Raw genomic sequence first — 17,526 nt, 5'->3', positions numbered from 1 at the left:
ACAAGACCTCGCACCTCTCTTTTTTTTACCCCTATAAATCCTCCAAAAGATATTCGGAGTGGTTTTTTTTAAGAAATAATCTGACTTGACATTTCTTTTTTTATTACACGCAGCACTTGCATACATCTTTTCTGGCCTTGCACTGTTAAAAGCAGTCATAATACATTTCAAAAAATGACTGAAAGAGGCAAACCGTGGGAAAGCTGTTGCTCTCATGTGCACAGCCTAAAAATCACTTCATGGCATTGACGCCGCTCTTTATGGGAATCACACATCACCAACAACCAGAAGCTGCGCACTAGTTGAGAGCCAGTTGATGGTGCCAAGGATGACTGGCGACAGCTGGGCGCCTCTTACTCATTTTAAGGGTCATCAACATTTAATGTTACATTAGTGGCTTCACTGGGTCTCCCTTTATCTACTGCGACAGTGTTGACTTAATTATGCACGGCAGTATCACGCTCATCTTGGTCAGCCCTGATACACAAAGAGGGAAAGGCTGAGGAGGAGGTCTGCCTTTGCTGTACCTCGCCACATAAGTATCCCTGCTCCTTTTGATGTGGATGAAAGTGACACAGAGGGCTGTCTGAGGCCGTGCATAACACACACACACTCACATGGACACACACCAACGCATGAGCACATACAGTCTTTCGCCGAGTTGTAAAAGTAGGTCCTTTCTCTAGGGCTGAACCCCTTCGGTATCCCCCTTCATCTCCTTTCTTTGTCTGAAATCCCTGTCCCTCCCAGCAGTCTCTAAACACAGACACCAAGAACACAAACTGACATCCTGGATTACTGTCAGACCTACAACACAAAGCCAGCGCCAACAGTCAAATAAAATGTGCTGACAATCTGAGCCACTGCCAAAAAATATAAAGTTGAAATATGATGAGAAAGAAATATAGGATGGAATTATCTCAAATTCACAGCTCCTGCTCTGCAACGGTCGTTAAGAACTGATGATGCATCACGACGTGAAAACACAATAATTAGAAGTGAGCACTGAGTGTGTTAGATTCATTCAACTATAAAACCCATTATCTGGTATCTACCTATCACTGATGACATTTACATGCTCAAAATATTCCGTTTTTAGCCCTTATTCTTAAAAAAGACAATATTCCGACTCATGGGTCGTCATATTTCAAATCTACTTGACGTATCACAGCTTGTTCCTCGTGGGATGTAAAAAATTACCATTTTGTGAACTGTGGCTCATTTTGGTGCTTCAGTTCTCTCCATCTTATATACACGCACACACACACACAAAGAGAGACTCACAAACATGATGCTTCTCACACTCTCCTAAAAACATTCAGACCTAGAGCGATAGTCTTTTGAACTGGCCAAGCGTGTGTTTTTGTATCTGCAGGGCTCCAGACGACACTATTTAGTGACATTTGGAGACCATGGAGCACCACTGCGACTTGCAAATACTATTAATGTATGAACTGGAGAGCTGTTCATGTGTTTCAAGCTCACTGTGAGTAAATTATCTTTTTTAACTGCATTAAAGATTTTAAAAGTTGTTAACAGTTGAACTTTTTGCTAACATCTAACTGTTGACCAAAAGCTTCAAGTTTACAGCATTAACACTTCCAAAAACAATTAAAACAATACTTTATCTAACTTAATTCTAACAGTACTTTCACTTTACCGTAACTGTAATTAGTTTAATGATTTTGTTCTTTAGTAGTGTGCAGTAGTTTAGAGGAGATTTCAAAACACCAAGATATATATTGTTTATTGCAATATGGTCTAAAAATATTGCAATATTATTTTTAATGAGGGGAAAAAAAGTACTCCTTGCCACACAAGTTTATGAAGAAAACATTTCGATCCTGCTTGGATCTTCGTCAGGTCAAATGTTGGCTGATCTTAATTTTAAGTCATATCAGCCATCTCCATTTCTACTATGCTGTTTACGTGGCTAATGAAATAAAAAACCTACCAGTATTCCTGATTGCATGCAGTGCTGCATGGTCTGATTAGCGTGCATTAGCATGGCATTTATCGCATCAAAATATGGAAAACTGGAATTGCTGGAGCTGCCTGTGCCAATTAACTTCTTCACGTCAAAAATGTTATAAAAACTTTTCCCCCGGTGTCGGACTTGTTTGACAGCCTCCCTTTTTCATTCTCTCAACAAATATGTTGAAAAAGTTGGTTGTGATATTTGCACTTACTCCAATACCTGTTGATATACAAGTCTTACATAATGTACAAAAAGTAAATGTGTTTCTCCTTCCAACCAAAGACGTGGGGTTATCTTTTGGCATGCATCTCTATCCCACAGCCCTACAACCACAGAGCCAGCTGTAAACACGCAAGAGGCCGTGTGTTGCAAAATGCAATACAAGAGACTAATATTTGGAAAGCACTTCATACACTGAATCACTGAGACGTCATGCTAACAACAAAATCGGCAAACTTCTTTGTCTCTGTTGTCATTTTTAGACATGACTGTTTACAGATAAACAGTCAAACACGATGATCCAACCGATCTGACATTTCTGCTGTGCTTATTTTATGTACTGTGTTGCTTTTCTGGAACCTTTTTAGAAACCAAATCTGCTGTCTACTGTGTGTGATTGTGTATGAATGTATAAAAACTGAGGAGCAGGTGGCACCTTGTATGGCAGCCTTGGCCACTAGTGTATGAATTCACGTGTAAATGAGTGAATGTGAGTTAAAACGCTTTGAGTGGTCAAACAACTAGAGAAGCGCTATACAAATGCAAGTCCATTTACTGTTGCCCAGCAACAACATCTCAGTGCCAGTCAGTATAACGTTAACTGCTAATTTTGACAAAACTAAAGTTGTTGTTTTCTTTAATATATTCTTTGTTTGCGGGTGCAGTAAAATTGTACATGACAGAGGGGTTTTCTGCTGAGAAGTTTTTGTAAACAAACTTTGTAATTTGGTTTGAACATGTCCAAACAATGCTCCCAAATAATACCGAAACATCCTACATGTCTCAATCAAAAAACTTTACGTTCAGAAAATGCCTGATTTTGAATATCCAAAAGGAATAGGTTGTTCACATGACCTGTATAAAATTCAGAATACTGTCGTATTCGTGATAACAGTGTACATGTAAAGGCGGTCAGTGTATTTGTGCCTCTTCTGTCTACCTATTCTACATATCTACCCATATATCTATCTTCAAACTTTAAATCAGAGTAAGTGCTGTAAGGTCTCACATTGATGTCTTCCAGGTTCAAGGAGTTCAGATATTGATGGTTTCTCTTCCACAATATAGGAGGCCTCCGCTCCCCTGTGATGGCACACGTCAACACAGCGCTCTGGCCAACTGTTACCGTGGTGACGCTTACTTTCTGGTCATCTGGAAGGTCGAGCAGGTACACATCTGTTGAAGACAGGAAACAAATTATATAATGTTAGACAGATTGTCTGAAGGAGACTCAATGATTTAAGTTTCGAGAAATTAAACTGCTGAATAAAAGTAGAAACAATTCAAGGTCTTTGTAAAAGTTTTAATTTGAGTAGTTTAGTTTGAACAAGGGAAGAAAACATTGTCAAAGTCCACCTTTATACTTTATAACTGGAATTTGATGGACCCCCCTTTCTTGTAACAGCTCATAATTCAGAGGAATAACCCCACTGAGATATTTCACAATGCAAAAATTCATGTTTGCCCACATTTTTCTCTTAATGAAGCCTGAAAACAACAATACAGAACACAAGAGTGTCTCAATTAGCTACTGTTGTACGATAGAGGCAGATGTTTTTTTTAGTTAAAGATGCACTGAGGCAGCACAATTATTGCAATTTGCAAAGTAATGGGAAGGAATTAAGTTAAATGTTCTGTAAATACTTTGCATAATTTATGTAATGACACTATAATGGCAGTTTTACTCTCTCTGAGGACCCTGGGTTCAACGCTATATACCTCTTTTTGAGCGAACAGTACAGAGCAGACACTTTTGGGAGACAGAGGTGCAGCTGGTCTGATGACTGCTGAAACCTCATCTGAAGCTTTGTAACTAGAAGTTGGAATATTTTTAACATGCTCAGTGCTCTGAGAGTTTTAAACAAGCTAGGCTCTCCACATTGTTGTAAAAGCCCAGGAGTGCATCCTTTTCTGATGAAAGTAACATGGAAAAAAAGCCTGCACTGGCAGAGTGGTTCCCCATGGAAACACAGCCCTAGACCTCGACCAGAGTCTGTGCTTTGCTTGATTCAGTCATTCCTGCAAGTTTTTGAAAAATGTTTCTGGTTATGATGAGATGTGGTTCTCTGTGGTTAATTTCTACCTATTACTGAGAGAAAATATTACAGAGAATATGATAATAATACTAGGGCTGACCTGAATACTTTAAAGCTCCAATCGTTGCCATGGTTATCAATGTCCACATATACAAACACCAATCAGCCAAAACATAAAAAAACACTGATGGGTGAAGTGAGCAACACTGATCATCTTGTTACAATCCAATGTTCTGTTGGGAAACCTTTTAGGCTGGATATTCATGTAGATGCCACTTGACGCACTTCACCCAAAAACCATCATAAAAGCCACCCCTCAGCAGGACAATGCACCATGCCACACAACAAGAACTGCTCAGGAATGGCCCGAGGAACGTGAAAGAAAGCTCAAGGCCTCGACCTGGCCTCCAAATTCCCCAGATCCCAATCTGATCGAGCATTTGTTTGACGCCTTACAATACACGGGACTCAAGAGTCAACTGCCAACACCACAGTGCTAGACATCACAGTTCACCTGTCACAGGTCATGTGTCCATGCCTTTACAGGTCAGAGGCAAGTAAAATCCAACGAGGCACCACTTTGGATTAGTGGTAACTCTGAGGGATATATATATATATATATATATATATATATATATATATATATATATATATATATATATATATATATATATATATATATATATATTCCAAAAAGTCCATAAATTAAGACATTGCAATCCACCATTATGTAAGATTCAAAAGGTATCAACATTAATTATTGATAGTTATTCTCATTTAAACTTTAAACTTTGTGATAGTTTTGCGACTCTGACTCCCTCTCATCTAACATCAGTCAGCAGCAGTCTAGTACTGCTGAAACTAGGACAGTTTGTAGCACAAGGTACGCTAACAAGATGTTTAAATAGTTAAGCATCTGGAATAGTTTCAACATTTAAAGTCGAGTGCCAGGTATGCCAACAAAAACTGGCATATCCCAAATCTACAATGAGCTTGGAAAACCACCTGAAAACTGTAAGCTACAGTTTAGCCATCCTGCAAAGCATTATGTTTTTGCAGCTGTTATGGCTGATGTTACTGTGACCTGCGTGATGATATAAGTTGCTAATTGTCACATTATTCTTGCTACATCGAGTGAAAACGTATATTTGAAAAAGTCTGACTTTCGTCCTTGTCTCTCATTGCCCCCGCTAAAAGCTTCAACTAATTGAAATATTTCTCACTGAAGCTTCAAAGCCCAAAAACTGAACCTCGGGACTGCCCTAAAATAACACAGAGAAAGGCCATGGTGGGTTGGTGAGAGGTCAGCATGGCTATGGTTGGTTAACGCTTTTTGTTTGTCCCGTATTTTGATGAGACAATGAGTACAATGTACACTCATCCATTCTGTGGTGGTATTATGTAACCCGGCCTGTGAGAGAATGCTTTTTAATCTTTCTCTTGGGTAATGAGCAACAGAGCAAAAGGAAACAGAGACTCAATTTGTTCTGCTCCTAAGGGCATGAAATACAAAACCTAATGAAAGAGCAGGTCCAGCAGACACTGTTCACTCGCCACAGCCCAGAGAATCAGGATGAGAGCACCTTCAATTACAGCATGACTCCGGTGGCCTCGTACCAATGGCTTCTGAATGCTTTTTTAACCTTCTCACTCATTTGCGGTGTTTGGTCCACTTGTTGTGTCTCTGAACTGTGAACTTGGATAGCCCGTTAGATCCAGGCCAATCACACTGGAGCCGTGAGACAACCCGTACTCCTTTTCAGTGGGAAGCTCCGAGTTAAGACTTCTAATCTCTCATTTGGCCCAATGAAACCCTGCTTAAGCCCGGGCAAATCTCTGCCAGGATTACATCAAAATTAGAGGATTAATAACAGCCGTTTCTTCTGAGTGAGGTATAACTCTAAGTTTAGATGATTATACAGTTGGTGGAGAGTTGATCCAACTCTGTGCTAATTTGTGAGGCTAAAGTTTGTCGTGGTGTTGTGTTACTTTAAAGAATATCCAGATTCTTAACTATTTGATTTGATTATATAAACTGATTAAAAAACAACACTCAAACTCGTTTAAAAAAAAATACAGTACTTGAACTAATTCTCTTTTTTCCACTTAAGTGTGGCACACAATCAGCAGCTCATTTACATTTTCTAATTTTCACATTCTGCTCGCTTTCTATTAATAGAGGCTTATTGTAAACTGTGATCAATTTGCTCTTCCTGTGGGAAAAATAACAACTGTTGGGTGCACAGGGATCTAAAATATAGGAGAAAATAACTTCTACCCAGGATGATTCTTTTTAAATAGATGTGTGTATTTATTTGCATAAATCAGTACACTATATTAAAAGTTGTTTCTGCTATTGTGTATACCCAGCAGGCAAAATAACAAATAGCTTTGCGAAACAATAGAAAGTTGTTTCTGCTTAACTTTGTTCAATGCTTGGTAGGAAAAAAAACACCTTACAGTAAAAAGTAATGCACTGCAAAAAAATTCTTATGTTGACCTCAAAAACGAGAATAGAGCCATAACCTCTGTGACAGAGTTGACAAAAATTGAATATCATCATCTTCATGAAGCCGGTGAATATTGCTCTGCTGTTGCATCAGATTGTATCATATATTACAGGTGTTCTTGTTGCAGCTCACATTACCATATCCTATAGCAACAACAAGTCTGTCACAATTACAGATGTTCCAAAAATGTTATTTCCTTTTGACACTGATTCCGATACCTGAACTGTGCACTGGCTGATACCAAGTACTTATTGGGTTAAACCCTTTGTTAAACATGAAAAAGTACATCCGAAGAGTAAATACCATAGAACTTTCTTTTATCATTTAATCTGACATTTTGATAACAGCTGATGTTGCACTTTTTACTGAAAATCAATTGCCAGGGGCTGCACAGACCAACTTGCTGTAAAGGCTACTGTTTAGAGCAGTGAAGAATTAATTAACTAACAGTCAAACAACTGTGAAGTTTTTTTAATAAATTACTTGGTGAGCGATCGGCAATACCTGATCCAGCACTCGAGGTAGTATTAGAAGCATTGCCCATACTCACAACACCATTAGAGCAACTCCAGACACAAAGCAACTTTTGTTGGACCACATATTGTCCCATAAGAGTCATAAATAACATGTAGGCCTACCAACTAAAACACGGAGATTTGAATCATCAGTCTGAGACCTCAGAGTCACCTGACATTCCTTCAAGTCAAACAGCAGTTCTGTTTTGTGTGTGTGTCAGTCAGTGTGCAGTGTACTTTTGGTCCCTAGATTTAGTTGCAGAGTGAGCACTACAGGAAGCCACATACACTGAGATAGCTGCAGATACCAAGGCAGCTGCAGACACTGAGGCAGCTGCAGAAACTGAGAAAGCTGCAGACACTGAGGCAGCTGCAGATACTGAGGAAGCTGCAGACACTGAGGAAGCTGCAGACACTGAGGCAGCTGCAGACACTGAGACAGCTGCAGACACTGAGGAAGCTGCAGACACTGAGGTAGCTGCAGACACTGTACGCACAGATGAGAAAAGGACTTAACCGTATGTAATCATGATTATCAGTTTTGTGCTTTTTTTAAGTGATTGAATATTTTTTTTAAATATTTAAGAGACACATTGTCATGTGTAATCTTGAAAGTTGTCTGTGGTGTCTAACAACTTAAATGGACTTTTAAACTGCAAACCAAATCTACCTATGGGTACAAATAAAGTAACTTGAACTTGAAATTAGTTGGGGAAAAAAAGCAATTTTAATGGGGAAAAAAATGTTAGGTGGAGCTGTAGTCCAAGTTTTACAATGGTTGGGAAAACCCTGCTACTTTTTTAGGCATCTTGTCGGCTAAAATGCTGGTGGCACTGTTACATAAACAAGCACATGTAAAAACAAATTCTGCAAAATGATTAAGGTTATACCCATTTATGTCCTATTCTAAGTCTAGAGTGTAATTATCCTGACAGGCCTAATATTAAGTAGTTGTAAGTGATCTTTCTGTGATCTTTGGATTTTAGAATAATAATAACTCTATTTAATACTTCTTGTGCTGTTTGGATGCTGCACTTTCTTATTTCTTATTTAGCTCTGCTCTAACTCTCTTTAACACCAGAATTTTGAAATAAGATGTTTAATTATCATTGTGCATACAAAATCATCTCTCTCTCTCATACACACACACACACACAAAAGAAGACATGATAAAGCAGGTTCAAACATTCATTAATGAGCCAATCAGTCTGTCTTTTCTGAATAGCAAACACGAGCTCATTCATTCATTAGTCGGTCTCTTTCACTGGTTGATGATAAAAATGTCTTGTGATGGCCTGCACTGAGGGAAATTCCTCTTGTCATGAACATAACCCATCATTTGTATTGATCTAGAAAAGGAAGGGTTTTAATGGTACATGAAAAGAAATAACCAACTTCATAAAGCGACTGAAATATTTCCCCTGTGGACATGATGATGTGACGGAGATCATTTGATGGGACACATTTGATCGGTTTGGGAGCTGTTTGTATATAATGAAGACATGACAACGGCAGTCAGCGGGGGTGATATGAGAGCCAACATGGCCAGAGAGAAAAGGAACGACTGGAAAGGAATAAAAAATGTTAGGGATCTAAAACTTCTTGCTTTTACAGGGCCTCATTAAAACTGCATTTTATCCAGTGAGGCTATAGTGGAGCAACTTTAATTCTGTTCAAGTTCAGCAGCCATTTTCAAAGACATTTTTCCAAAAAAGTGGTTGTTTCAGAGGTCACAGACAAGCCTTTATCTTTAATTGTGATTTAAACGTAATAACACACTGACCCTTAACGTCTGAACAAAGTGGATCTGCAGTGGAGGCCAACAATAAATTGCCCTAACTTGGACATTGCAGAGTCATCCTACTTGTCAAATATTAAATTCTGGTGGACTTCTGTCTTCTGGCAGGATGAGCCAAATAGAGCACAAACTGTCCTAAGCAGAGGTGACTTAGTGCTTCCTTTCTGAGAAAGCCAAACTAAACAACATCACACCTTTTGGCCTTTTGTTTCTTTGGTCTGACATCACAGACTTACTGGGAGAGCAAATGTGTTGTTTATTAAATATGGGTTTTATTTTTGCAGCTCTTCTATCAGTTCTATCGAAGATAACAAACAACCAAAAGGAACTGATGTTATCTTGAAAAATACAGGTCCAGTGGGGCAACAAACACGATGTTCAAATGGTAAACAAGCAGAATGTTTTGCCATATTAGAAAGTGAACGTATATGTAATGTTGTTTATAATCCCTCACTGTCCAGAAGACTGTCATGGATGTCTATAATGAACATCATAATGACTTTTCACATTTGTTTGCTTTTTCAAATACATTTAGCTTTTGGGTTTTGAAAAGAAACTTGAATTAGCACCTTGCAGTTGTGAGCCTCCAGCCAAGTGGGCACGCTGATTTGTGTCACCAGCTCAGTATCTGACCATTTGTCTCCCCTTCAGGTAATCTTATCATTACAGTATATATTATTTATTAAAGTTCTCTTTTGACTCTTCGTGAATTGAATTTTGTCTCCCTTTGTGTCTCTGTCTGCAACACTGTTTTCACAGCTGTTCGGCCCAGGTCTCCGTTGAAAAAAAGACTCTTAATCTCAATTTGACCAACCTGGTTAAACAGTCAGGGCTAAGAGGCATAAAAACTTTCAAACTTTTACATCCTTAATATCTGTTAGGGCTGTGGGCCACTGCCAATTATGTCAGTCAAATCGCATGTTACTGTTTAATACAAATATCTGACTACTCCTTTTTTCCATATAGAGTCAGACAGGGTTCGGGGTGATGTTAATGTCTGCTAACAACCAAGCAGAAATATGCAGCAACATTTTTAAGGACATTAGATATTGCATAAATCCCAGAAATAAATATCTTGTATTAAGTTGCTGTGAGCTGTAAATTCACCAGTTCTAAGCAAAGCAGAAGATATGTCATCATGTTATCTTGGATCCTGACCAAACAAAGAGCAGAAAACTGCTCCACTTGAGGAACCTCAGTCTAGTGAAGGGTCTCTGAAGGATGTTAAAGCTCTCTTTAAGGGGGCCCTCAGTTCAGTGCAGATATATAGAGGATTAAGCTTAAATGAAAGCCGTCATTAATAGTTTAATGCTTTAAGAAAACACTGGGCTAAGCGTAAGCTTAGCTTTACTGAATTAAGAACAAAAACAAATAAATGCAAACCAAAATTTCAAGCAGAGAAAAAGCTCAGGCAGCAAACAAAAAGTGACAATGACAAGAAAAAATACATGAGAGTATGGAGAACAACACAGCAGAGATAGTAAAACACATGAAATCAGCTCTGATGCAGAAAGTGAAGAATTAAGGAAAGTGGATCCATCAGTCACGCATGGCTAATCCATGATCCTCCTCCTCCCCTGACACTGATAACACTGCAGCCGGCAGATCAACACACCATGCAACCACTTGGCGTTTGTTGTGACGTTGAGGTGGTGGTGGGTGGATATGCTGACAAAAATCTCCTTCAATAATGTCCTCCCTAACCATTCAATTACAGCCCGCTTGTATCTTAATGCTTTTGGAATACGCTGCGAGCAACAAACTCGATTTGCCGCTGATCCCCGGGGGGGATCGAAATATGTGAAGTTATAGGGAGAATTTAAAGAAGAAAGTGGGCAGACGGACGGCCAGGCAGGCTCCATCACAGCTTTAGCTGGTGGATGGAGGGAGGGAGGAGGGGAGGGAGGGCTAGAATCCGACCTGAATGAGAAGCTCCTCAGAGAGACGGGAGTCTGGGCTGTTGGAGCCGACTCAAACACTTTGAGTCCAGCACCTCCTCTGTGAGACATTTATCAGAGGAGGGAGTGGCCTTGGCTCCGCTTTTTTTGTCTGATTTGAGGCTTGAGGGACTCGGCCTCCTGGGAAGGATCAACCTTCACCATCCAACCTGTAATTAGTGATTAACGGTGAAGTCCAGACTTTTGATTTACTCTGCTCTGCTCCCAAGACGGGATGTTGGTCAGTGCCACGGCGAGAGGTAAATCACCTACTGCACTGGAGGCAACAAGCTTGTCAGGGAAAATAGCCTGGGCCTGCAGGATGTTGCGAGAGGCCGGCTGCATGAAGACAAATTGCACCGAGGTTGCTTAGCCAACCCCCTTACTCCGTCCTCTATCATGCTCTGTCGCTCTCTTTCTCCGACACATGCTCGCTCGCTGTCTCTCTCCACCAAGTCTCTCATTCCTCTGACGCATTCCCTCTCCATGATGTTCGATATTACCAAGGCTGAACGGTTGTGTACCTCCAATTGCTTTGAGTTTGACATTTTGAAGTGGAGATAAAAGCATTTTCCCTGATGCAGAGTATTCATAGCCCATATACAAAGACTCAAAGGGGGGGAAAAAACACCCCAAAACAGAATACACACACTCTCATATGAACTTCCTCTGATCTTGGATGGCTGGGTTGATTTGTGCAAACTCTCTCCCAAAGCAAGAAGAGTGGAGGTGCTGTTTTTGATATCGAAGATGAGCGACTCGGTGGACTTGAATGTTTGACAGAGAAAGAAGAGAATTTGAACACTGAAACAAACATCCTCCCTCCTTTGTCTAACCACGCAAAATACTTTTTTTTGGCTTTTAATGCTGAATTGCTGCCACTTGTAGCACTGTTGAACAAAGTGTATCCCTGCTGTACAAATAGGCAACAATAATCAGGTGATCTTTAAGCTCATGAAGTCAAACACACATGTTGACAGGGGGAGATAACGCCTCTGCACCGTTTCAGTTTGTATTTTCTCTCAACTCAACAGAGTTCAGAAGAGCAGCAAATATAACCTGACTGTGATGTTGGGTGAGAAAATTTAGAGAGGGAAACAAATGAAAGCATGTTTAACCTCACCTTGACAACTGTTTCATTGTCAGGATGGAAAAAATAAGTCTGCGCACCGATGACTGCAAGCTCAGATATGAAAGAAAAGCCCACCATCAAGACAAAAATGACACCTCCACCTATAATTAGCTGATCACATGTTGCAAAATAAGGCCCCACTCCTAAAACAATCTATTTATGCACTGAAAATAAACATTTGTTTAAAAAGGTGACTGCAGTTGCCAGAAAATAAATGATGGGCTACACATTTTTGCACAGCAATTGTTCCTGAATACACACTGAGACCTGTCACTGTGTATTTGGGGAAGTATATATCTTAAAAATGAGTAGTACATAATAATATATATCTTATATTTGGGGGAAACAATGTGGTTTATTTTACTCCATAGATTTGCGATAATCCTGTAGTGTGTGATCTTCTTATTCAATGTGGAGCTGTTTTTTTGTTTGTCTGGTTTCTTTGACACAGATGTTTTTTTTTCTGAGAGAGGTCGAGGTGTCCCCTATTTTAGTTTCGGGAGCTTGCATTCAATTAAGTGTAAACAACCTCACATTTACCTTTGTATACTGGTTTTGTCCAGATCTTGACAAACTGGTGTTGGATTTGGGGACACCACAGAAGATCAGCTGAATGAGATTTTACTGGTGACTGTCTCAGGAAATATCACCATTTCACATTATACTGTATTAAACAATTACTATTATTATTGTCAGTCAAAATGACCCTTTAATAAATTAAAACAGTAGTAATGATTTTTTTGGGTTCAACAAGAAACTTGAAACCATTTCTTGACGTGATTATAAGTAAAAAGTCAGATGCGATTGGCAGGAGAGATTTTCTGTCCAACAGCATTTTTTTTTCACTACCATAGAAAGCAAATGTTCACAGTATGATAACCTCCTGCTCTCTCTGCCAGGTTTGCACCAGCTAACACAGCAGCTAACACCCGACACCGAGCCATTAAATGGTCCCAACAATCTCACACCAAATGGCTCAACTACACTGTTACACCTGTTGATAAATGTTAAGTTATGCCTTTAACAGGGAAAAATAGTAGAAATCTCAAAAAGAGTAACTGAGGAGGGATCCCTCTCCCAGGACGAACAGACACTCAGCAGTAGTCTTGTGATAGAAATGAGAGAGAGCAAGGAAAGGCTGGGCGACTCAATACAATGCGTGCAGCTCTGCAGTAAAATAAGATTTTGCCCAATTGTCAAATATGCAGAAAAGTTGTGGTGATTGGAAAAAAAAATGCACAGTTGTGCAAAACTCACAGAGACTGTCTAACTGTTGCGCTCCCAACATTGCAGCATTCTAGAAAGGGTGGTTACTGGGTGTTATGTTGGCCCAATGTGGACATTAGTCAATTTTATTATGATTTCAACAGGCCTGTTAAAGCAGATAAAAGGGTGAGAGCTGCACTGAAACTGAAACTTGACGACAGTGAACTTACTTTATGACAACATTGAAAACAATGTTAGAAGGTGCTTTACTTTTTAAACTAAGTACATTAGAGAGAAACAAAAATATGCAAAAATGCATTTAATTTGTCTGTCTGAGGTTATTCTATTTGTTTTGAAATATCTTTATAAGATCATCTGGGCTCTTTAATCTTACCAGCACTTTTCTTGTGCATCATGTCTTCTATTACCTTTGCAAAACAAACTAAACTGAAAAACAAGACAGTTAAATAAACAACAGATGTAATGTTAGAAGCTCGCTAACCAAAAATCACAGACTTAAGATCTTCTGAGCATCTTTGAAGGTAATATCTTTAGTCAACATCGTCAAAGACAGTCACACTCCGCATCTGTACAACAGAATCAGCGTTAATAAATGTTTGTTTACATGGAAAACTCTACAGCTAAACTTTAAGTTGAAGAACTTTGCAATCATTTTGAGGACAAAGCTACCTTTGATGTGGGTTCTGAGCTTTTTCAATTTAAATGAGATTATTTTATAATGCTCTTAAAAAGTTCCAAGAAAAATACTGTAGGCACTGCTAAAGTAACCAGTGCTGCAGTATCTTTCAGCATCTCCACTCTCATCCTTCTGCATTAAGCAGACTAGAAGAAATAATTGTGTTTTTTGCGGCATTACTGCTGTCACACGTTTAAAAATGCAAAAATTACAGGTGCCAGGTAAAGGGCAAGAGGATAATTATTACCTCTTTCCTCTCTCCTCCCACAAACATTATACACATCAAGATGGCTGTAAAACATTAACAAATAGCCTTAGTGAGTGCATTACCTCTGCCTGATCTGCCTCATGTCTGTTTCCAAAGCAGCTGTTGGGAGAGATCCTGAGGGACGGCCAGCATTAGTATGCAACAGAGCCTAAGAGGAGCTCTAATTGGATTAATTTTTATCACAGCTACCTTGTGGAAAACAACTAATGAAAAATTCCCCTATCTTACAGCAATAAGTAAATCACAGAGCACTTAAGCTTTAGCATAAGAGAGGCTGTGATTTAATTGTTCCATCATATTTCACGCACATAAGGCTTCGTGGCTTTAAACTATATCAGATTGCATCCTGTTTTATTTTATTGAGGGTTTAATGTTGAGTGACACCTGTTCCTTTACCATTCTGAGCAGCATCACAAACCTGTTTGCATGTTTGTGAGTGTTAAATCGGCAGTATATTTTGCATATTCATCAGTTACCTTCACCCATTACAAACTCATAGAGACTTGCAGTGCAGTGCTTCCATCCCACTGTCTGTGCGTTCTACTACTTCGACATCCCAGCACACTCCAATAGCTGCACAGCTGCAAATGGTGGATGCCAACGCCGTCAACTGGATGACAGGAGATGTTAAATGTTGAGAAAAGAGGATGAATGCTGCAATCTGTTTACACTGAACTGCTAAACAATCCTGACAGCCAGAAAAGCACATTGAACCTCTCTCAGTCAGAGGGCACTGAAGTATATTCGGAGAGAAGGTTTCTTCTTACTGTGAATTTAAACCAGGGCCTGTCAGTGGCGCGTGAGCATCGCTGAAGCGTACATTCATTGAATCCACAAAGACCTCTGTAATGACGTCACTGTCCTCAGAACCAGCTGGCCCTGTCAGCTGCAGGACAAACTGTCCTAACCAGTAACATCTCAAATTTAGTAGATGAAAATAGTCCTCAGGTAAACTCCAGGAGAAGTGTATATTCACCTTGGCTCTGTTTCTCCAAAGAAACCACGAAGCTCACATGGACATCACATACATACATTAACATCTCTTACATTGGTTTCAAAAGCTTTGTACAACCTTTGTATGTGTCTAAAATGCCACATTTTTAGAAATTATAACAGAAATATAAAAGGAGGGGGTTGCACAGCGATGCACTTCTCTTGGGAGTGGATTGTTGGAAAGGCTGCTGGCGCGGATTGCCCTTTATTCGGATTTACTCTCCTGTCAAAACCACTCTTAATTCCGACAGTTATATTTCCATCATTTATTCTGTCTATCTTTCAGATGCAACACTTTAACAAACTGCTGGTAATGCTCCTAAAATGGAAAAACACACCACTTACTTCAAGGCTGAGAGTTTTTCCTACCACACATTTTTAAAGAGGCTGGATTTATATGAGTTTCTATTTAAATGAATTTTCTACAATGATAACAGAGTGCCAAATACATAATTGCTTCCCATCAAAAGAAAAGACATCAACAGTCTGTACCTAATGCTCTAGTTTGTCAGATCTTTTGTGCTGTCATTTCTTTTTACTGATGCATCAGGTGTCTTCAGCTAAGAAATGCATTAAAACCTGTTAATATTCAGAGCAATCCAAACCATAAATACCAGTTAGAAGCCATTATTTTAAACACCACCTTCTTTCATCTGAACCGCACTAAATTGCTCCATTTTATCCAACACAAATGAAAAGCTTAAAACACAATTACTCACCCTGTGTTATGTGAAATTTATGGAGAAAACTTTGTTTTTCCTGAATTCCTCTACTAAAAGAAGAAAATTTGTGATAATTTGAAGTCATTAGCGACTGCATTTAACAACAAAACTATATCAGCCAACAAAATCTCATACAGACAGACAGAAAGTCAGAGTGACAAAGAGACAGCTATTTCTTACAGGGAAATGAGCAGAAAGTAAAACTTAATCCATGCTCTTTTCAAAGTCAGACTTCACTGACAAAAACAGTAGTTTTACCTCACTGAACATAGGAGCTGCTGGACTACTGCAGCCTCGATCAGTCAGTTTGTTTGTGTAATTGAGAGACTTTAGTGCTTTTCAAGGTTTAGTTTGGATTCACTAAAGTCCCACAATAGCACAAACTAACTAACTGATTGAGGCAGTGGTAGACCAGCAGCTCCCGTGTTCAGTGAGGTAAAATTACTGTTTTTGTTAATGGAGTTGCTGTTTCCTGCTGTAGAGTGAGTGAATATTGGACAGCACCTTAACAGAGACAGCAAACTAGCTTAACTACATGTCCAAGTATGACGCTACATATGTTAAACTGCGTGGACCTTGAAATAATGACTAAGGAGAAATCAGGAAACAATAAATGGACCAGTTGGGACACACTGCTTTAAACAGTAGTAATGGAATCATTTGTTCTACTCCAATCCAAAAACACGAGCAGCTCCATCCTCATGTGTGCTCAGTAAACATATAATCAAAAAGAGTACACCAAGCCTTGACTTTGTCATCAAGTTCAGGATAAAAGAACAATCCTCCCTTGAGGATTGTTGAGAAAATTTGCACTTGTACTTCAGTTGAGGATCACTGAGAATTAAAAAAAGTAATTCAACTTCTTTTAAATCTCCCTAATACATTCTGGAGATGGAAAAGTCACATGCTGGAAAATGAACCATGAATTATGAAACCATTTTAACACCACTTCTCACAGCCTGTGAATGGAATGCTCAGCAGGGGTTTTGACAAGTAAAAGCCTGAGTATCCATTAATTGTCGCTGTGCCATGGGTGCTGAATAACAGCAAATTTGCCTTAATGGAAGGAGCCTTCCCTGGAGGAGGCCCGGCTGTTGGTTTGGATGTCTAATTATAATCTTCACAGAAGAAAAGAGTGTAAGTCAACTAATTTTTGAGCTTGACAAACTTTCTGTAAATATGGGGATTACACAAGACTAAGAAACGCACAAGCGTAGAGCCGTTTTGCAATAAAACAAAAGACAATGAATGAAGACAATTTAAATAAGACAAAATGAATCAAGAAATAGATAAAGACATGCAGAGAATCACAGCTGTACAGCAATAACTGATATGTTCACCCCAAAATGATGCAAATCAATCAGAGGCTGACATCAGCTTTCTTAGATCAACATTTGAAAATAGTCAAATCAGTTTGGTAATGTTAACTGGTAACCATACCCATCAACAACAGTTTCCTTTAGCCATGACATCAATCTGTACCTGTATTTGAATATAATACCACCTTAAACAAGT

At 39.2% G+C, this 17,526-nt stretch overlaps 1 protein-coding gene across 4 annotated transcripts in view; it reads right to left on the bottom strand.

The window, feature by feature from the left end:
• fstl5 (follistatin-like 5) overlaps positions 1-17,526 on the bottom strand; it is a 291,611-nt gene that overhangs the window by 112,695 nt on the left and 161,390 nt on the right. For all 4 annotated transcript variants that reach the window (XM_088080811.1, XM_088080812.1, XM_088080813.1 and 1 more), the window contains exon 7: positions 3,207-3,373. In XM_088080811.1, coding sequence (XP_087936937.1) covers positions 3,207-3,373 — 167 coding nt within the window. The remainder of the gene's footprint in view (positions 1-3,206; positions 3,374-17,526) is intronic.

This window comes from Plectropomus leopardus, chromosome 8 (genome assembly GCF_026936395.1).
Source record: "Plectropomus leopardus strain MGB_pleo_1.0 chromosome 8, ASM2693639v1, whole genome shotgun sequence".
NCBI lineage: Eukaryota > Metazoa > Chordata > Actinopteri > Perciformes > Serranidae > Plectropomus > Plectropomus leopardus.
This window is presented reverse-complemented; position numbering and strand designations above follow the sequence as displayed.